Genomic DNA, 22,710 nt, shown 5'->3' on the forward strand with positions numbered 1-22,710 from the left:
CTTTTCCCCCCTTTTTTTCCAGCTTTAGCAAGAAGAATGGGGAGATACAGGGAATTAATGGCATCTGATCACCAACAACATGCAAGACTCTAGGCCAGGTGCATGGAATAGGTTTAATTGTGTCTTCCAAAAAGATATAAAGTCTTAACCCCCAGTATCTAAGTGGCCATACTTGGAAATAAGGTCTTTGCAAACGTAATTAAGTTGAGTTCATATTGGATTCAGGTGGGTCCTAAATCTAATGAATGTTCTTTATAAGGACAGGGAAATGTGGAGACAGAGTCACACAGAGAGGGCCATGTGACCATGGAGGCAGTGACTGGAGTGATGTACGTACAACGAAGGAAGGATTTCCAGGAGCCACCAGAAGGTAGGAAGAGGCAAGTCCTCTTCTCTAAAGTCATCAAAGGGAGCACAGCTCTGCCAACACCTTAATTTCAGATTTCTAGCCTTCAGAACTGTGACAGAATAAGATTCTGTTATTCTCCACAGTTTGTGATGATTTGTTATGGCAGCCCCAGAATAAGATATGACATATGCTTTGCATCATTCAATCTTCAGCAATCCTGTGGGGGATGTATTATCCCCATTCTATTGATAGGTAAGTGTAGATGGAAAGAGATTAAATAATCAAAGTCCATAGCTAAAAAACCACAGCTAGCCCTGCTTGACTCCAAAGTCCGTGCTCTCCTCCCATTAGATCACACTGCCTTTGTCCAGGGAGTTGTGTAGTTGTCTAAAAACATTTTTAGTCCCAACTTCCCATGCCATGATAGAAGTTACCTGCCTGATTGATGAGAACCAGGAACAAAGACTAAGACAGAATTACATGCAGGCAGAGTCATTGTCTCCCTCTGTCTGTCTTCTCCTTTCCTACTTCATGAAGTAGAACTGGTCAGCTGGGTCAGGCCACCATGCTTGTCTTCCTCTTCCCACCCCCACCTTCTCTGAATCTCCGCCTAAGGTCTTGCCCTCCTCTGGCCATTCACATGGCCAAGAGACTTTGGAGAGTACAGGCAATGTGGCAGGCCATGGGAGGAGGACCTGACACTGATGCAGGAATGAATGCCTGTTATCTAGAAAGAGGGTAAAGGTAGGGCAAGCTCTACAAATCTTGCCATCTTTCTCCCTTCTCTCTTGCAATCCCTACTGTCTGATACCAAGTGATAAGTGCATGTAGGTTTAGACTGCCTGCTTGGGGCAGGTCCACCCACAACTCTCACTTTCTTCTTTCAATCTTCATTTATCAGTGTTGCTAAATTAAGCTAGGTCTTGCTTCCCTGACCTGCCCAAAATGCCTCTGCTCTTAACTTTCCTCTCCACGTAAATGGCTAAAGGAGAGTAAGATCTCAAGATGTAGGGAAGAGGGAGGCTCCACATAATTATTACCACCTTTATCACCATCATTACCCTCACCATGACCATCACCATCATGACTACACCATCATCCTCACCATCATTCTCACCATCAGCACCATCACTACCATCATTATCGCCATCATCATCATCATCACCACCCCTACCACCATCAGCAGTACCATCACTATCACCATCATCATAGCTGACATGTACTGAGCAGACTCTAGGCACCAGAGATGGTTCCAAGTGCTTTACATGCATTAATTCATTTAATTCTTACAATAATACCACAAAATGGGCACTGTTTTAGTCTATATTTTTACAAATTAGAATACAAAAGTACTAAGAAGTTAAATAAATGGCCCCAGATCACACAGCTAGTCAACAGTGAACCTGGGATTCACCCCCAGCTGTCAGGGCTAGTAGCCTTCATACCACAGCTGCCTCTCTGGGGCTCAGGCTCTGGCCTGGCCTTTTACCAGGAGCCCTGCATTGGGTCATCAGGGTCTTGGGCCACAGTGAACATTGTGATTCCTATTCTGAGTAAATACCTCACTCTTCTGGACTGACTGGTAGGGCAGGATTTTAAAAATCTCCCAGTGTCTGGCCAAAAGCTTCCACAATCCATTCCTTAAAACTACTCTGAACCATCAATATCTTTATTGAACTTTTGCCAGAGGCCAGGCCTTACTCCCTTTCTAGTCTTTGAAAAAATACTTTAAACTCCGAATTCTTAACACCCATTTCATATGTACAGAAACCAAGCTTTGCTATAATTGTGTTTGCTGAAACTCTCTACTGAAGTGGGCTGCCAGGACTGACTCACTGTTTGGATGTGGTGGTAAGCTTTCTTACCATCTAGCTTATTCAGTGAGCACAGGGCTGGAAGGACAAGGGGGAAACAAGATCCAGGCCCTGCTCTGAGGACCTCATAATCCTGCAGAAAAACAAAGAGGTAAGCACACTGAAGTGACACAGTGTGACTGGAGTGAGGCTGGAGAAGCCTGGAGGAACGGGGCTGGGAAGAGGAGCAGCTCTCAACCTAGCTCAAAGGACAAAGGAGGCTTTCCACGAGGTGCCCCATGGGCAGGGGAGAATGAACTGGGAGGAGGGCAAGCCAGGCAGAGAGAACAGCATAAGCAGGATGTGCAGGTGGAAGAAATGCAGCCCAGGTCCCAAAGGGCCTTCAAGAGCAGGTTAGTGATTCTCAACATCATCCTAAGGGCTTCTGGGGGCATCAATGCAGGGTTTTAAGCCAGGAAGTAACATGGTCAGATCAGTATTTTAGAAAGTTAAATCTGGCTACTATGTGACATCAGCCTGGAGGAGGACAAACTGGATGTGACAGCCAAGGAAGAGAGGATGAGAACATGAAACAAGGCTGCAGGAAGCAGGAGAACATGCTAGTAAAGACCGAGGCCCTAGTTGGGGATTCAGCTCTCAGTTCTACTCTCTTCCACACTGTGGGGCCCTGGGCCTCCCCTACTGTAAGCTGCAATTTCCCATCTGTAAAATGAGGATTAAAATAGTGCCTGTGGTTCCTTGCTAAGTTAAACACAGAATTACCATACAACCCAGCAATCCATTCCTGGGTGTATACCCCAAAGAACGGAAAGCAGGTGTTCAAGCAAAAATCTGTCCCTGAATATTCACAGGGGCACTATTCACAATAGCCAGAAGATGGGGAAAGCCCAGAAGTCCACCACCTGATGAATATTTAAAGAAAATGTGGTCCACCCATACAAGGAATAGGATTCAGCCATAAAAAGGAATGAAGTACCAATAAACATGGCAACACGGATGGACCTCAAAAATACCATGCTAAGGAAAGAAGCTGGACACAAAAGGCCACGTTGCATCATATGAAATGGCCAGAACAAGCAAATCTATAGAGACAGATGGCAGATTAGTGGTTGCCAGGGGCTGGGGGTGGACGTGAGAATGGAGAACAACTGCTCAATGGGAACAGAGTTCCCTTTTGGGGTGATGATAATGTTCCGGATCTAGACAGTGGTGCTGTCTGCTCAACACTGAACATACTAAATGTCAATAATGGTAAATTTCATGTATGTGCACTTTACTGCACACACCAAATAGGGCCTACTGGCTGGAGATGCAGCACAGAGGTCAGTCAGTAAATCTGAGCTGCTATTACTACCACTTCCCGCAGGCTGGAGGGAAGGGCAGAAATTACGGGAATATTTAGGAGACAGGCCACAGGATACAGTAACTGAGCACAGAATGACTGTGTGGGATGCCAGAGATAGGGGTCAAAAATGTCCCTGGATGTCTCACTTGGGAGGCTGGGTGCTGGTGGGACCCTCTACCACAGTGACAGGAGCAGAAATATAAGCCCTTAGAGCACTAGAAATCAGCCCCAAGTTAATCATACTTTTGAGATTTCCTCCAGAAATCCTGCAGCCAAATTTCACTGATAATGATTATAAGTACAGATTTCAAAGAGCCTATTTACCATAAACTTCATTAACGAAAGAATAAGGAAAGAGAAGCAGCTCAGTGATCCCAGCCTCCTCATCCCCAGGCCCTAACTTTCCTGCTTGTCTCTGACAAAGAATCATGAGCTCTTACCATCTCTTTAATCACGTATTAGCTGAGAGCAGATTCCTTTGATGAGTTCTATCACTGCATTTATGAAAAGCAATGTTGGATCAAAAAAAAGGCCTTTCAAAAGGAATGCTTTCAATGTTTATAATCCAACAGTTAGTTACAAAAGCAAGAGAAGGAGTTGTTTATACAGTTTGACTTCAATTATGTAATGAATAAATTCATAGACTTATAGAAGCAAGAAGCCATCATGTTAGCAATGGTCCTCCAGTGGTGGGATTATGAGGTAATTTTATTTTATTCTTCCAACTTTCTCTGTTTGTGTGATATAGAGGGGGCGTTTCCTCTAAATGTCCACAATGGACAGATATTAAATCCTGCCCGCCTACCCCCAAAAGACAGAAAAAGTCTGGAGAAAAGAGAAGACCATACAGAATTTCTCTGGAAGAGATTTCAGCAGTAATTTAGTTGAAATCCTTCCCTTTGAGCTAAAGATCCAAGAAGCAGAGGGAGTCAGTGATTTGTGGACATTTGTCCCACAGCCCTTGAGGACGGAGAGTGTCTGCGCTTCCCAGCTGACAATTCTGAAAAGAGTGAGGGAAACACACTTATTAATGGAGCTTTGCTAAGGTACTAATCTAGTGAAGAAGTGGATTTGAGAATTCATTGCACAGCACAACTCTGTTCCTTAATGTGGCCATCAAGCTTCAGGACCTTGGCCAGCTCCCACAGCCTCTCCACACCTGATTTTTTTTTCACTCTCAAATGAGAAAGCGAAACTAAATCATCTGTAAAGTCTATTCCGGGGCAAAAATTCTATTCTGACGTCACAAAAATGTATTAAATGCCAACCAGGAGACCAATCTCAATGTCACAGAGTGACAAGTGTATCAGATGTCCCAGTGTCAGGGGATCCCAGCCAAGGGTGCGACCAACACGCCTGGGGTAGGTTCAGGAATCACAGAGACGCAGAAGTTGGTCAGACTCCTGTGGGATGGTGTCCCAAGCACAGGTAGGAAAAGAAGAGCATATGCAAAACTGGAGCAGTGTGGAAGACACAGGGACCCAGCAGCACCAGGAGATCGCACAGGCCAACTTTTCTGATGGCTCCTGCGTATTAACCTCAGGTAATTGGGCTTAATCCAGCAGGCAATAGAGAGTCCCTCCAGACAGGGAAAAGCAAGCAGTTTTGTGCTTTAGAAAGATCACTACAGTGAGGATGATGGGCTAGAGGAGAGCAGGGCTGGACAGGTAGGCTGGTGCAGTAATCCACACAAGAGGTGACACAGAGAAGGTAGACGTGGTGATGTGTGATTGCGCACCTCCCGTCCTGAATGCAAGTCCACACCATGTGACTCTGCCCACAGTTACACGCCCCCTCCACCGTGCTCAAGGGTACACACTGTAAATTCCTGTATTTGAGAAATGCTCATGTTGCATATAGCTAAATACTGACGCTTTTTTTTTTTGCTTATTAATAGAAGCTCTTTATATAGCAAACTTGCTAATCCTTTTTTATGTCTGCCACAAGTATTTTCCCAAATTTGTCACTTACCTTTCTTAATGCTGTTTTTAAACGTAAAATTTTCGACTATTTGTGTACTCAAATCCATGTTATTCCTTCGTGGTTTTCTTCATAGCATATGATACTAACCTATATTTACCTTTTAGAAATCGTTTTACTGAGATCTTAATCTGATGAGGGAATTCATTTTTATTTTTCTTCCAAAAGACCCAGCCAGTTGCCCACCACTTTATGAATGAGAACATCCTTTGCCCATTGATTTGAAATACTACTTTATTATACGGACGTCTGTGCACACGCTCTATTCTGTCCCATTGGTCTGGCTTTTCTTGAGTTGCATGCTACATTAATGCAGCTTTAAAATTCTTTAATAGGGGCGCCTGGGTGGCACAGCGGTTAAGCGTCTGCCTTCGGCTCAGGGCGTGATCCCTGCGTTATGNTCTTTAATATCTTCTAGGGCAAATCCTCCCACATTCCTCTTAATTGTCACAATGTTTTCATCTGATTTTGGAAATTTATATTTTCAGATGAAACTCTGATTAATTTAATCACATATCTCCCCCCAAATCCTATTAAAATTATTATCGGAACTGCTTCTACATGAATTTGGGGGAGGTAACAGTTGGTTTCAATGTCTCTCTCTTGATTATAACCGAGATCCTTGTTCTCTGGGTCCCTGCCCCGGCGCCCAGCCCTTTTGAGGGCACATGGGATCAACACAAGAAGCTGTGGGGAGCTCCAGCACAATCTGAACACCAATGTCAAGCACGTACAGTGTGATTTTTTCCTCCCAGACTCTTCATGCAGCAGACAGAAAGGGCAAGAGGACCTCATGATACGAAATGGGAAGCAATTTCCTAGGGCTTTGCTTTCCTTGCTGACACCTGCCAGTTTCATCCTCAGGAATGTAACAGAAAACAAAGGAGCGGATGGGGTCACAATTCACACTTACCACAGAGCACCTGCAGAGGGGTGGTGTCTGCATGTGCGTATAATAATAGCAAAGACAGTGGCTGATGTTTACTGAGCACTTACAAAAGGCCAGGCACTGTGCCCAGTGCTTTACACACATCAACCCATTTACTTTGACGACTATCCTGTGAAGTGGGTACTATTATCACTCATTTCACAGCTAGGAAACTGAGGCCCAGGGAGGTAAGGAACATACCCACGGTCACATACAATCAGTGGGCAGGCAGGGATTCAAAGCTAGGCTTTGGTCCAAGAACCTGCTGTCCCCACAACACTGTGGGGGACGCTGTCACATTTGTAGACCTCACCTTCCTGCTCAGTGGTGATCTCCCTGAACAGGGTCCACAGAGCAGGGTCACCTGGACCAGGGGCCGTAGGGCTGAAATCCAACCCAGTGCTCCACTGCCAAACCGTGCGCCCAGGGGTCTACACCCCCACAGCAGGTACCTACTCCCGTCGCCCTTGAAGACAACGTGTGGGCTGGAGGCTGCCCCAAAGAGCGGGGTGCGGCTTGTCTCCATCCACATGAGCAGGTCTGGGGCACGGAGGAAGGGCTCATAAACATCAATTAAGTGAAGGTTCTCTGACTTCTATTACAATCACACAGCGACCAAACACCTACTCCACCGAGCAGCAATCACCGGCATTGATGGACATTTACCTACTGAGTGCCAGCCAGAATGTAAGGCACAGAGTGGGGTGCAAGGACGAAGCAGACACGGCCCCACCCTCCAGGAGCACACAGAGCAGCCAGGAGAATTGTTGGCACCTGACTTCCTGAATCCCCTGCACCCCCCATAAACTCTCCCCTTGCTATAGCCAGACTTGGATTTTGTTTCCATCTCTTCGGGGCAGGGATTTGGCTCCCCAGGAGGGAGTGTGACCCACTGCCCAGCAACCGGCCTCTGGAGCCAAAGTGCCTGTGTTCAAATCCTGGTACCAACCCCTAGGAGAAAAGCACACACACAGCACGCCGGAGACTGCTATACTCTGAGAGGCCAGTATGCAAGGCGGGGCCTTGGCTGGCATCTAGAAACTTGGATTTTGGGAGGGCTCCCATCATTCCCTGATAAGAGTGGCTCACTGCACCTAAGCTGTCATGCAAACAACGTGGTTTATGCTGAACACAGTCCTCCTGGGAGTCTGGAACCACTGCATGTGCCCCACAGAGGATGCCGTGTGCCCAGCCCACAGTAAGAACCCTGGTGCTGGTCTCCGATGAGCTTCCCTGGTGACGACACTTCACACGTGCGGCCACACTCATTGCTGGAGAACTCCGTGCATCTTGTGTGTCTCCACCGGGCAAGGACTCTGGAAGCTGGTGCCTGGTGTCCTCCAGACTTTGCCCCGTACATCTCTGCCTTTTGTGGATTTTACTCTGCATTCTTCTCAGTAATAAATCAGCCATGAGTAGGACTATGCAGAATCCTGTGTGTCCTCCTAGTGAATCACTGAGCCTGGGAGTGGTCCTGGGGACCCTGACACACTAGCTGGGTGACCTTGGGCAAATGACTTGACCTATATGTGCCTCAGTTTCCCCATCTATGAAATGAAGGTGATTTTAAAATAGAATCTATCCCCCAGGATTGCGGTGAAGACCACACAATTCAGGGTACATCAATTGCTTAACGTCTGGCCCCAGCAGGGGTTGAAGCAAAGTGCGGTTACAAGGTGAGGACACACCTCCTTGCCCAGATGGAGGGGCCATCCAGGGAACTTGCCCAAAGTCTCTGGCCACACTGGGGGACCCCATGCCACACAGTGGTTTGGGCTGCCAAGGCCAGCAGCTGCCCCCTCCCCTTGGCTCAGAGGACAGCCAGACACCAACACACCAGAGGCAGGAAAAGACACACTGGGGAGCATCAGGGGACTGTCCAGCTCAAGTTTTTATTCTTACCTTTATCTTTTCTTCTGCTGTTATGGTGAAAAGGGCTTTTAGCTGGGTTCTGTTCTAGAAAAAGAAAAGAGAAAACACTTTCATCAACAGGTGTTGGGGTCTGACACAGAGGGTGTCATTTGGTGTATTTACAACCCTCATGTCTGGAGAAACGCAGGCCCTTGACTGTTGGGGGCTGGGGTTTGTGGGGTCTGAAAGTCCCTCCAGGGGGAAAGGTCTGTGGACCTGCAGAGCCTCCTCCTTTCCTGGATGCTTGTCTGAATCCAAACACCAGTTTCCCCAATTGGCAAGAAAGCAGGGGCCATGTGCCCGCCGGTGAAACGCCGGGGGTTAGGGTCAGGCTGGACAGGGGCTGAGGACCCGCTCCAAAGCTCAGCAGCCCGGCGACAGAGCAGCCAGCCGCTCATCCTCGCCAGCATGGTTCTTTCAGGAAAGGTGCAGACAACACCTCCCATGTGATGGGCCCTGCCCCCAAGCCCCAACGCCCCATGGGTCTGCTCCTTGTGCTTTTAAAACTCCTCTGCTCTACAGGAAACAGAAGGGTGTTAGGCCAGCTATGTGTCCAAGTGCGCAGCATCTGAGAAGACGTGCCGCAAGAACACACTTTGTCCCGGGGACACAGGCAGATCTTGAAACTAAAAGGCAGTACAGGGCAGTGGTTAGAGCCGGGGCCTGCCTGGGCCCATACCTGGCCCCACTGTTCGCGAGCAGTCTGACTGCAGGCAGGCATTGACTTCTCTGTGCCTCCGTTTTCCCATCTGTAAAATGGGAATCCTATTCAACTCAGTACGGTTGCTGTGAGTATTAAATTAGCTAATCTAGAATCTGGAAGTGTGCCTGGCACACGGAGTGAGCCTTGAAAGTATTCCTGCTGTTGGCTAAGGTCGGTTGTGGTGGTGGTGGTGGTGGTGGTGTTGGTGTGTATAACCCAGCCTCGAGGCTTGGAGCGTGAAGTCCAGGGAGCGAGGCAACCCTCATGTCATTCCATCCCGGCTGCCGTCCATCCAAGCTGGAGCCCCGGCCCACGCCCCACAGTTGTTACCACAGCAGCACTGGGGCAGCCCAAACCCGTGATGGGCCAGTGGGACACCCTAGTGGAGGCTTTGAAAGGAAATAAAAACACTGCGAGGCCCTTGTTTAGGGAGAAAAGGAAAGTTTTTAAAAATATGAGTCTTTAAAGAAAAGACACGTATGAAGCAATCACCCAGCTCCTCCCATCCCTGAAATGCATCTGTTCAGGGGTATTCAGGACACCCTGTGAGTTTCGGGGTGCGGACCTGGATGCCCGAGGCTGCATTCAGAAACGCATGCTCAATCACGTTGTTCGATTCCCTCCTCTCCCTCTGGGCCCCTCCTCCCTGTGTTTTCTGACACCCAAGGTCTAAGCAGAGAGAAACTGCATGTGTACGATGAAGTTTGACTTCATCTCTTTGCAAAACGTCAAACCTCACCCCTAGAGAAATTTCAAGGCTTGCGAAACATGTTTTAGATCATGGCCTGAAGTCAGAAAACACGGGCCAAGCGAAATGCAGGGATGCCTATGCAAGGGGGGCAGGACATTTCCATAATAATGGAGACATGGCTAGAATCATCGTTTCATAGATGAGAAACCCGAGCTTCAGAGAAGTTAAAAACTAAAACCTCCCCAAGATTTATTAGTTTACTGATTTGTTCATTCATTTATTCAACAAATATTTACTGAGCATTTACTGTGCATGGCTCTATTTTTGGCATGGAGAACACAGGTGTCAATGGGGAAGATGAGGTCCCTGTTCTAGTGGGGGTGGGGGTTTCCTAGGGAAATAAAGTCAGTATGACAGGCAGACGAGGCCCCAAGCAAAGGAACAGACAGGTGGCCCTGCAGTGAGTAGGGACGCTCTATTCCCCACCTCTATCCCCCCTCCATCCTCCCACCTGCCTTCCCCAGGTGCTTGGGTTGGGGGGGGGGCTTGAGGTCCTAGCACTCCGGCAGGAAGAGGTGGAGGCTGAGTTTCCACGGTTGGTTTCTGACTGCCGCCTTCTCCCCTTCTGATTTTAACTCACTTGGTTCCCTGTCCTCCGAAATTAGGATGGTATTTCTTCCGGGTGATTTTATCTCTATTTTTGTATCCTTCTTTGTCCTCTGTTCCTGACTTCGTACCTAGTTATTTTCTGAGACATTTGTCTCTTCTGACAGTTTGATTTAATAGTTTCCTTGTACCTGGTCTTTAGCTTTTTGGAATCTTTCTTTTTATCTCATTTTATCTAGCTTTTCTTCTCCGTATTGTGGCAGCAACACCACACACAGGTCCTTGAGCCTTGGGTGAAAGGAGCTGGCGGCCGTGCGGTCTGATTAGGAATCTGTCGTGGGACCTGGGCAGTCACGCTCTGAGCCCCACTTTCCCCATCTAGCGAAAGCTGCTACCTCCAGAGGCTGAAATCAGAACAAAATGACCAAAGTAATTAGAGCATGAGCAACTTGAGGACAAGGACAGTCTTCTCCTGTGTCCCCAGGATGCACAGGGCGCCAGGCATGACACACAAGGAACCACGTTCACCGCACGCGCAGATTAAAAGGTGAACGAAACGTGAAGAGACGAACAGCAATGGTGTTACAGGCTGAATCGTGTCCCCTCCGAATCCATATGCTGAAGCCTGGCCCCCAGAACTTCACAACGTGACAGTATTTGGAAGTGGGGACTTTACAGAGGTGAGTTACCTAAAATGAGGCCATTACGGCGGCTGATGCAATCTGATTGGGGTCCTTGTAAGAGGGGATCAGGACACAGGCACAGAGGACACAGGGAGAGGAAGCTGGCCACGCACCAAGGAGGGAGGCTCAGGAAAAACCGACCCTGCCCACACCTTGATCTCGAACTTCCAGCCTCCAAGGTCATGAAAACAGTTTTCTAGTCTGGGGGACTTTGTCAAGGCAGCTCATAGCAAACTCATACAGACAGAAACTACTGGCTGAGTGCTTATTTTATGCAAGTCACAGTGAAAAGAACTGAAAACTACTGATCGCTTATCTTTATTATAACCCTGTGTCAGACCCACGGGAGTTAAGTAATTACTCAAGGTCCCACTGAGATGTTAAGAGAGCCGGGTTCACAGAAAAGTGTGTGAGATTCCAGGGCCCGTTCACTCATCTAGAATTCCGTATTACGGAAGGAAGGAAGGAAGGAAGGAAGGAAGGAAGGAAGGAAGGAAGGAAGGAAGGAACGAACTAACAGATACCGTGCTCTAAGTGTCACAGCTTCTAAAACAACAGTGAGGACACAGAAACCAAAGTAAGGAGGACATACCTGTGCTGAGCTCTGAAAGGTGAGCTGGGCAGGAAGCATCAGAACCTCTCCGCTCCCCACTTCTCCGGCCTTGATGGAGGCTGTGTAGCTGACCGAGAAGGAGTCTCCCACTGCTCAGAGAGAAAGCACATGTTGTTTTTTTAACAACCTAGAGATAAAACTTACGTATCACCCACTTCACCCGTTTCAAGTGTGCACGTCAACGGATTTTGTGCATTTAGAGTCGTGTGACCACACCACAATCTGATTTTGGAACATTTCCATCACCCAAATAAGAAAGGCAGTCACTCTCCACTGCCACCCCAAGGCCTGGGCAACCACTAATCTGGTTTTGGGGGTGGTGGTGATAATAATTTGTCTTTCTGGACATCTCATAGAAACAGAATCATATAATGTGTGTAGTTTGGGTTTGATTTCTTTCACTGAACAGATGTCTTTTGAGTTTCTTCCATGTCGTGCATGAATCAGTACTTCATTCCTTCTTTTTTTTTTTTATTATATTATATTATATTATATTATGTTAGTCACCACACAGTACATCCCTGGTTTTTGATGTAAAGTTCGATGATTCATTAGTTGCGTATAACACCCAGTGCACCATGCAATACGTGCCCTCCTTACTACCCATCATTCCTTCTTATTGCCAGTTGTCTTCCATTGTTGGGACAGACACAGGATGCTGCTGAAGGGACCCCAACTCCCTCTGGACAGCTACAAACCTCTGGGGGGGTGCTGGATAGAATAAAGTATTGGGAAGAGGGTGTGGGGAATATTAACTTAATTTGAGAATGTTAGACTTTGGACTTCAAACTTACAAGGGCAAACATGCTGATCTCACATTTTAATTCCTTTTGGACGTGAATATATCTGGGTTCCAATTTGTAGGGGATTCTTTCCTAAGATTTTCATTTCTCCCTGAGAATTTGCAAAAGGGAGGTGTTGGGAGGCCGCTGCCAGAGAATCTTTATACAAATGGACGCAGTGTTGTCTCCTAAGGGCCCTGCAACACTCGTGACCCACCTTGTTGACTAGCACCTTGTGGACTAGCATGGCAGGACTTGATCAGATGGGTACCAGAATCAGAGAGAACTCCCAGCCTTGGGTACAGAGTACCCTTTGAGTTATTGGATAATGCAATGCTCCGAGTCAAAGCCTTCCCAGGACAGAAAAACGACCTCTTCCACCCACCAGCAGTCCCAGAGGGGCCCACACAGGGGCAAAGGGTGTGTGGTTTGGGGGAGCAGGGCTGTCCTGAGTCCTGACCAAGGCTGGTCTCCTTCCCCAGGGGGCCAGTCCCGATCTGCAGATTCATGAGAAGCCCCAGGAGTGTGGAGAACAACACAAGAGGCCCTCAGGGGAAGCTTACACTCACCACCCACCCGACGTTTCAGTCCGCGAGCACGGCACCCTCCCTGAAATTGGGGGGGGCCTCTCCTCGCCCCTCCTCACAGGGCAGTGCACCCCACCTGATGGGAGGGACTGACCCGCGGCAGTGGGCTGCCGGCTGGGGGCACCAGCCTGCAATGGCCAGTGGGGGACTAAGCCCATCCTGCTCTGCGGGTCAGAGAGTAGGGCCGCCTGGTCAACCGAAGCCTGTCCTCCAGCCCTGCCTCCACCTGTTACAGGGGTCAGAATTTAGCCCTCAAATGCTGTAATGTGCTTCCTTTCTCAACACGTGGAGACCTCAAAAAAATGTAAAGAAGAGGAGAAGTGAGCACTGAGGCTATGGAACCACTAGGATTTTTATTTTAAAAACCCTCAATACCTTCATTTTATTTTTATGCAATGATAAATCATTAGGCTCACAAAGACAGCATCACAGAAACCACCGAGACGATACCGCAGTGAAGGTCCTGCGACCAACCCTACCCTGGCACAGTGGCGTGTCGCCCTCACAGCCTGCCCCGTGCGCCTGCCCCCGGACCCCACAGGGAGCCCCGAGGCAGGTGGAGGCGACCTCACAGGCTGCAATGCCCAGAGCAGGAGGCTGAGGCTGAGGGGTTGCCTGCACCAGCCCCCGGGGAACAAGCAGGACGCCACCTCTCCCCTGGGGCCGTCACCTGTGCTCCCACACGACACACACACACGCATTAAACACAAGCAACAAAGTCACTTCAGACACGGGGAACACTTCGGGTCAGGCTTTCCGTGAATTAACCCCTTCTCCTTACAGTCACATCCTGAAGTAGACATTGTCACCGTCCCCAAGTGACAGAGGAGAGGCTGATGTTCCGGGATGTGCAGCGGGCAGAGTGCAGGAGAGCAGGGAGGTGCAGAGGAGGAGAGGGGGGCCTCCCAGGCGCACGGCAGAGCATGACTGGATGCCGAGGAGCCAGGGAGAGTGACAAGTGTGGTCTGTCTGGCAGGAGCACAGATGCTGGGAGCCACTGGGGAAATGAGAGGAGAGAGGCAGGCCTGCTGGACCAGAGGCTGGGAGAGCGTGGAAAGGGACCCGGGCAGAGCCAGGGCACGTCACCTCGCTTAGTCTCTGCTACGACTGTGAGGTGCTGATAGACACACGTCACATCCCAAGTTCAGAGAAATTCAGTAATTTCCAGGGGCGACGCAGCTCCTAAGTGGCCAAGCGAGGAGTCAAATCCAGGTCTGGTTGAGACCAGGGTATGCTCTGCTCACAAGCTTAAGGCCGGGCGCGGCAGGGGGGGATTTGTTTTTCCATCTTTGAGGGAAGGCACTGAGGATCACTTGGCTGTGACGTATCCTAACAGTTTTTAGGACATTGCTTACACCACAGCCTGCAAAGAGGTGGCTGCTTGTGGGCCAACCCCGTTGGTAGCTTCTGTCAAGAGTATGGGGTCAAGGAGAACTCTGAGGCCCTATCTAGGCTCAGAGGGAAAGCGTGGCACTATTGGTGAGCAATGTGGGACACCATCTGGAAGGGGAGAGGTCAATCCTAAGCATGTGAGAGCGTACACCACAGCGTAAGGGTCACTGGGTGGACCGTCTGCTCCCCTGTAAATGAGATAGGTACTCAGTAAATGAAGTCTCACCCTCCCCAAGAAAATGGACAGTCCTGAAGTCATGGTAACAACGAATCCCAGAATTCCCTGAAGCCTGGTTAATTAACCAATGACAACTTGCCTCAGGACACACACCTCCAAAGCCAACCAGGGACGGTGGCACTCAGAAAGCCAGCCCATCGGCGCGGACATACTCCAGCAAACGTGCGAGAACTCGTGCGAAGGTCTCATGAGCATGCTTCCAGGGCTGGTGTCAAACCAATCCCACCTCGACCCAGCACCCCCCCAGCCAAGCTCTGCATTTCACTGAGAGATGAGAAACCTGGTCGTCTGGTGGTGGACAGACGGCGTTTCACTATAAACTCTATCTTTGGTTATGTCTGGAATTCTTCATAATAAAAATTGATATACTAATATAAATACTAAAAATACCTATTTCCTAAAAACTCATCCCTCAAATCCTATGTCTCCCTAACTTAAGTAACAAACCCAGCTTTTCGGGTGCAGATACTGAGTGGAGATCTCCTCCTTCCATACCTGATGGTAAAATCCACTGGGAGTAAACACATGTCACGTGTTTGGACACGCCTGCCACTCATTACACATGCCATCAGCGGCTGTATGTTCACTTTCCCTCCCTGACTTCATACACGCGGCTATTACCTTGAAGAAACTTCTTTCTGAAAGCCTGGAATCCTGCTGAGGTCTGGTTTCCATCTGACTCCCTAACGGAGAGGCCAGTGATGTTGTCGAGCAGGAGCAGATCGGAGAGGTTGGTGGCCACGGGGGTCCTGGTGTTGTCCACGAGCAGTCTTACCTGAGCTGTCTGCAGTTCGCTCTGCCCGGACACCTAGGACAGGAGATGACAGGAGGGCAGCTTTGCTGGCAAGTCCCACCTCCTAACGTGACCCCCCAGCTTGACCTGTGCACGTCCAGTCCTCAGGCAGAGGGAGGGCACGACCATCTCACCAGGGATGGAGAATTTATCAGGTCTGATTTCAAAGGCCCCAGGAGTGTTTTGACACACACCTGCTAAGCTGTTGCTTGGTGACAGTTTCAAAGTAACTGGGACCCTGAAATGCAGTGAAATTATTCCTACAGGGAAATAAAAAAATATCGAAGCACAGAGCCACAGTCGGGTTGGGAAGATGGTGCCAATTGGTGTCACCAAGAAAAGCAAACAATGGCTCCTTCTCAGACCGTCATTTTGAAGGTTTAGCCCAGCCCCAGAGCCCTGCCCAGGGCGTCTGATGGCCATGTGATTTCCAGGATGAGCAAGTCGGTGGGTCTCCATCCTCCCGGCCAGTGTCCCCCAGGCAGGCTCTGCTTGGCCATGGGTTTGAACGGCTCGGCTGTTGGAAGCTGTCCGGTGGCCCAAGCAGCTTGGCTCCCCGCCTGGGCTCAGCAACATTGCCCTGTTCCCACTCTCGAAGCTTTTCCCACCACCTCTGCCCCGCCTTCACCTAGCCCTGCCAGAACAGGAGCCAGGGAAAGAGGGAAGCAATGTCTGTATATAACAGGTACACACACACACACACGTATGTACACACGCACACACGCACACATGCAGGCAGACAGCAGAAATATCTACAGGAGGACGTATGAGAAACTGGTATCACCAACTATATCCAGGAAGGGGCACAGGACAGCTGAAGGCCCGAGATAAACCGAGGGTTATACAGTAGACGGTTAACTCCACAGGTGTGGACTGCCCAGACCCCTCACACCCTGAAGAAAGGACTGACTCCTGACCAGCTCCTGGGAGGCTAACTGCAAAGCCCTTGGACTATCCTGCCTGAGAAGAGCATGTTTATATACTTGGGGCCTCGGAGGCCTCGGGCCACAGCAGGCCGTGTGTGGTAGCAGTGTGATTGGAGGTGGGGGCCGTGAGCCAAGCTGTGTCGAGGTGACCTCTGCAGGGGCTGGAGACCAGTTACTGAGGTCAGCCACATGGGCACCACATGACTCCATGAGGGACCCGCTTTAAAACCGCTGGACATCAAGGTTGGGGTGAGTGTCTCTGGTGGACAATATGTGGTACGTAATGTCACACGTCAGTGCTCTGGAAAATGCAACATCGGCCACACGACTCCACGGGGGAAGGACAGAGGGAAGCTTATGGCTGGTTTCACGACTGTGTCCTATGCGCCCTTTACTTTGCTGACTTTAATCTGCACACTTCTGCTGTAATAAATCCTAACTGTGAGTCTAAAGGCTTCCCGAGTCGTGTGAGTCCTTCCAGTGAATCACAGAGCCTGAGGGTGGTCCTGGGGACCCCCACACAACAATAATGTGAAGAACCGTCTCCTGGGATTAGTACGGATCCAAGACTTTAAAAACACTGAGTAAAATTTTTACACTGTCAAGCACCATATCAATGTTGAAAGAAAATACATCATTCTTTCTTTCCCATTCTAATGACCACAGTGCATTTTCACAAACAGGAGTTTAATTGTTACCAAAACTCTTGGTCCTGGTGCCGTGATATGAAACAGAAAATCCCTGTATGTCACTTCATCCCTCACGTGTCCAGACACAGGTGGACAACCCCGTGACTTGCCAGTCCTTAAATACGTAACTCTACCCAGATGTGATTTGGTCAAAATCCAACTATTTTCTCTTATACTGTAAGCCACCTATGAATACCTACCACGGCACATTTCTGAAAAATCACTCCATCCTCAGCAGTTCCTGAAACATCTCTTGAGATGTCTCCAAACTACAATAAAGTACAGAAATGATTAGAAAACGAAAAACACTTCACACTACGCATGTTTAATCAAAGTACAAGATGTAAAAAAAAAAAATGAAAAATAAATAAATGCACAAGATGAACTTTTAAAGGAAGGATAGAGACTCACTTCTGTAGTCTAGTAACTGCCGTAAGTAATCTTGAAGACTTTTTTAAGAAAGTATTTAAAGGATTGGAACTTAAGCCCATGAGGAAGGAAGAATGTGGGCACTGGTCACCGGAGCTCTCTCCTACTCTGGGGGGTGCGTGTGAACAACACCCCCTGTCACGGGAACACAGCACACCGGGGCTGATGCTCGGACAAGAGGAACGTGTGTGTGTGCTCACACCGCCGGCAGCGATTCGCGCCCGTTACAGCAGACCCCGCAGCCCACTGCTCGGATTCACACCCCCCATTCATCTTTGATACTAGATGCTTTTGTACAGAAGGAATAGGCTTTTCTGAAGAACCAAAGCCCGTGGCATCTTACACACGGCCGGCCCAAAACCGGTTTCCTTCTAGCTTCTGGTAATTCAGTGAAAGGACCCGACATGTGACTTACCAGGCCGTGTGTTATGGGAGACTCTCTTTTAAACAAAGTCTTCTTGGGCCACGAGGGAGTGAAAGCAAGGCTGGACTGAGTTCCCGGCCCAGTAGAGGGTGCAGAAGTTGGGAGTGGCTTAAAGACTTCATTTTTCCTGCTGAATTTCCTTCCAAACGGTGCCCTCACTGCAAAATAGCGACGCGAGCGCATGAAGTCTAATACCGGAAGGCAGTAAGACGCGGGGGAACTCGAGAGGCGGACCACATGTGTGAGGAAGGACCCTGGAAAGTGTTTGCTGAAAACAAGTGAGTGAATGAATAAATAAATGAATGACCTATCATCTCTTCGCCAGGAAAATGAGTTGTGCTCACTTGGCGGAGGGGTGGGGGTTGTTATGGAGCCTAAAGAGAGTGCTTCTCAAAGTGTGTGCCGCTCATCGTGGGTGTGGGCTAGAATGCACATTCCTGGGCCCCCTCCCAGACCTACTGAATCAGACCTCCAGGCAAGCAAGGCGCCCTGGTGATTCCTACATGCCTGGTATCAGATGGCCCTGGATTCGAATCCTGACTCTGTCACTCACCAGCTGGGTCTCTAGGCAAGTCATCTGACCTCCCCGTGCCTCAGCTTCCCTAACTCTGCAGTGGACAGAAGAGTAAGTCTCCCCTCACTGAGTCCTTCTGATGACCTGTCTCACGCAGATCATGAGCGCCCCTGATGGCTACTGTGAGGAGGATGGGCCTACCGCCATGTTGAAAATGCATGAGTGCCATGGGTAACACAGAAATGTCACGTAGAAGGGACCGGCAGGGCTGTCAGGAGTGGGTGCTGATGGGCTGTGTAGCCCCGGACACTGGAAGCCTCAGTTTCCCTCACTTGGCAATGTGGCTAAAATCTCCCTGAGACGGGGCTGCCCAAGGAGCAAACGAGAGGCCGGGATGAAGGTGAACACGCGGAGGGGTTACCAACGCTCGAAGCCAGAAACCCGAATGTCTGAAACAACTTGGTTCGTAAGGTTGCGTGTTTTTCAACATTTGCCTTCTACCCAGATGCAAACTGGAATGTGATTAAGAATGACTTTATTTTTCAGTCATTCTTACGGTGTTATTGATAGCAAGATCTTTAGAAGTGATTTTGAAATTTTTTATAATTTCATAATCCACGTAGGAAGAAAAAAAAACTAGAAAAGAAAAAAACAAAAAGATGTAGAACTGGATCCTGGATAACGTTAGAATCTTGTTCCTGGATAGTGTCTGTGGTTGAGTCAGGTCAAGGTCATGGCATAGGAACAGGAATAAAGCTGAGTACTGGGGACTCGCTATGGAAGCAAGTGGGCATGTTCCCAGGCCGGCTGCTGACTCAGTCGGGAATGTCTGAGTAAATCCCACGGGTGCCAGGGAGAAGGGACGCCCATCTCTGGACCCTCACCCGGCCCCTCAGGCTAAGGGACACATGCTTTCTCAGCAGACTTGCTGGACATAAACCCTGAGGCCCCACGGGGTGTTATCTCTGGAGCACCTGTTCATGCCCTCCGGCCCTCAGAAGGCCCAGCCACAGGCTCTCCTGGAGACTCGAATGAGGGCAGGTGTTGACAGACTAAATAGAGAAGAAACTCATGCTACGAAGTGACTATCGCCACCCAGCAGGTCATCGGTCAGTGGCCTCCCCATTCTTACCACCAACACATGGGCCCGTCTATACCATCTGTGCAGTTCTTTGCCTACACCCTCACTCTCCTGCTCTGGCTGCCAATGCCTGTAAGCCTCTCCTTCCATCCCCTGCCCCTGCTAAACTGTCAGTTCTCAGAACTCTGCTGAGGAGCCCCTCCTCCAGGGAGCCCTCCCTGAAGCCCCTCCTAGTGGCCTTACTGCTCCATCCCCTGCTCTCAATACAATGGCAAGGTCGTACATCAGGCTCCGTGTCACCAAGGAGTTTGCCTAATCGATGAACAAAAGATCTCCACGAATGCCGTGAAATCACCTCAACATATTGCACTCAAGAGAAAACACTGGGTTTTGTAAAATCCGAAGTCTGCACAGGGTTACAGAAGACATAGGAAACACTTTTTAACTCCCCAAGTAAATGAGATCTGTTTATCCCTGGTATAAAACAGGATCCTCGAGGAAGGTGTATTTATAATCTGTGCCGAGGGGACTCTGGGTGGAAACACAGTCACCGAGGCTCATGAGGATACATGAGTATCCTGCTCAGTCTATGCAGACGAGTGGGGCCAACCTGGACCCCAGCCCATCCTGGTCCCCAGGAGGCAGAACGAGGCACAGAACCCAGAGTATGGTACCCAGGGCTGGGCTCGGGCACAGGCACCGGCCTCAGGCTGAGCCCACTGGTCTTCCCTGGAACTCTTGCCAAGCCACGGGGAAGCCTTCCGCTGCATAAGTATCGGCTGTATGGTACCCAAAAGACTCCCAGGAATGCGGGAACCAGAGGAAAGCAGGGCCAAGGTGGAAAGAGAAAGGCTCAGCCCTGGCATGCTGAACCCCTGGAGCCAGCAGCAGCCGGGCCTGCCAGGATCAGCTGTAAGGCCAGTGAGTTCTGTTTCTCTTAGGTGAGTTTCAGCTCAATTCTGTCACCAGTGCAGTGGCTGAGTGACTGCCAGGTGCTAGTCCAGGGAACCAGTAAATATGTCACCTTGAATATAACAGAGACTTCCCAGATGTGACTAAATGAAGGACCCTGATTTAAGCAAATCGCCTGGATTATCCGGGTGGATCAGAATCGTAATCCCAGGTGTCCTTCTAAGAGGGAGACAGAGCAAGAGCTGACACGCAGAAGAGATGAAGGCCACGTGACCACGGAGGCCAGTAGCTGGCAAGCTGGCTCTGAGACAGAGTGAGGGGCCAGGGCCCAAGCGCAGCTGGGGATGCCGGAAGAGAAGCCAACATTCTCCCCAGGGACCCGCAGGGAGCGCGGCCGTGCCCACACCCCGACTCAGTCCAGCTACACTGATTTTGAACGTGCCCTCCACGACGCTAAGAGAATAAATCTGTTGTTTTAAGCCACCAAGTTTGTGGTGATTTGTGAAAACAGCCGTGGGAAACCCACACACCTGCTCACATGCACATTCTGGATTCGTTCAGCAGCCCCCTTCGGGGGACAATGCAGACAGGCCACCTTACCGACTCCTGCTCCAGGTGCGAAAGCTCAGCCGGCAGCTGGAGGGGGCCGCACGCTGCCCTTGCTCTGCAGGTCCGGGGGTAACGTACGTATTTGCCCCCGGTAGCATGTGGGCAGAGCGTGAGGGAGGAGGTAGCAGGGGGGCAATGGCTTTAGGGTCCGATTCTCTTTCAGGATCAAAGCAGCGAAAATGAACCCAGAGAAAAACTTACCTTCTGTCTTAAAGCCAGAGCTTTCCAGGCTGGGCCAAATCAAATGGGGCAAGTCCTAGAAAATTCAAATGGCAAAAGTCACTAACGAGGAACATGCTTGTAAGAAGTGACTGCAAGTCACTTTCATAAATGGCTCACACAAAGAGGAGCTGCACTCTTACCCAGAAATCTGAAACAAGTTTTTCTAAGTGAGCCCTCCCCACCAGGAGTTCAGGATTACCTCCTCTTTCCCACAGAGGCCAGCAACCCAGTCATGACTGCATTTTGGGAAATGTGCAGGAAGGCAGCACTGTGGGGTCAAAATTTCAGGTACTCAGACCTGAGTTCGAATTCCAGCTCTGCTTCTCACTAACCCTGTGACACTGGCTGAGCCTCCAGCTTCTGAGTTCCCAAGATCTTGCAAGTTCCTATGGAGAGGCTCATAAAATACCAGATAGGGTTCCAGACAGCTGGGTTCTAGCTGCAACATTCCCTTGCTGTGTGTCCTTAGCTAAGTCTCTCAGCCTCTCTGAGCCCCAGATCCTCATCCAAAAAGCGAAGACCTCAAAGCCTCCTCCCAGCTTGCTTCAGCTTGCTTAGTGATGAAACGTGTCCAAATGGGGCCTAGCCAACTCTTCCAGTCCACCCCGTAAAATAGTGGGCCCGGGAAAGGCCCAGATCTTCCTCCTAGAAAATAATAATCATAATAACAATAATTTTAATTTTAATGATAAAGCTGCCCTGGCTGGAGCCCTCGAAATGGGCTGGGTCCCGTGCTGTGAACTCTAGCACAAGAACAGTCTTCAGAATCCGCCGGGGAAGTGTCATTCTCACTTTACAGCAAAATCCCCACACACAGGTAACGAGAGAACTCCCTGCAGGTCCCACAGGGGAGATGAGATTAGCTTTGAATGCATGGAGCCCAGTTCTGGATGTGCTGGTTTGTACATTATTGAGGGAGAAAGGGTGAGCACAGAGAGTGAAGACCATCACTCGGTCCCAGCTGGGGGCCCAGCCCGAAGCCTAGTTCCGATGGGTGCCGTTGAGACAGCCCTCACCTGGGCAGGACACCGTGGCGTTGAGCGGGAACTGCGTGGCCGCTGCCTTTGCCCACCTGGAAGGCTTTTCCCCTATCTTTGCTTGTGCTCACACAAGCCTGTTCCCTAGGCCACCGAGGGCCATGTGTTTCAGACCCAGTACGTGGAGGCCCCCAGGCCTCCGAACATCCCAGGCTGAAGCGGCTGTCCTGGGATGACATAAGCTAGCTTTCAGGGCTGCTCGGAGGAGGCCCAAGTGAGACACAGGCAGAGAAGGTAGAGAACAAGCCAGACCCAGCCATCCTGGCACAAGACCCATGCCAGAGCTCTTCCTGCCTTCCCCCACGGTGACCTCATGGTACTCCAATGGAATCCCCTCTTCCCTCGACCCCCATGGAGACACTTGCCCAAGTGTCCCCTCTCTCTCTTCCCCCACGTGGCCCCTGCGCGGCATGCCTCCCTCCTCCAGGACCTGTGGGTCCAAGCAGCTTCTG

At 49.8% G+C, this 22,710-nt stretch overlaps 1 protein-coding gene across 4 annotated transcripts in view; it reads right to left on the reverse strand.

Annotated features, from left to right (window-relative positions):
- EVC2 (EvC ciliary complex subunit 2) overlaps positions 1-22,710 on the reverse strand; it is a 115,839-nt gene that overhangs the window by 88,655 nt on the left and 4,474 nt on the right. For all 4 annotated transcript variants that reach the window (XM_034672139.1, XM_034672141.1, XM_034672140.1 and 1 more), the window contains exons 2-7: positions 21,201-21,255; positions 17,875-18,151; positions 17,231-17,299; positions 15,244-15,430; positions 11,603-11,712; positions 8,319-8,372 (exon numbers count right to left, since the gene is read on the reverse strand). In XM_034672139.1, the coding sequence (XP_034528030.1) occupies positions 8,319-8,372; positions 11,603-11,712; positions 15,244-15,430; positions 17,231-17,299; positions 17,875-18,066 (612 nt within the window). In that variant the 5' untranslated portion in view covers positions 18,067-18,151; positions 21,201-21,255. The remainder of the gene's footprint in view (positions 1-8,318; positions 8,373-11,602; positions 11,713-15,243; positions 15,431-17,230; positions 17,300-17,874; positions 18,152-21,200; positions 21,256-22,710) is intronic.

This window comes from Ailuropoda melanoleuca, chromosome 11, assembly GCF_002007445.2.
Source record: "Ailuropoda melanoleuca isolate Jingjing chromosome 11, ASM200744v2, whole genome shotgun sequence".
Taxonomy (NCBI): Eukaryota; Metazoa; Chordata; class Mammalia; order Carnivora; family Ursidae; genus Ailuropoda; species Ailuropoda melanoleuca.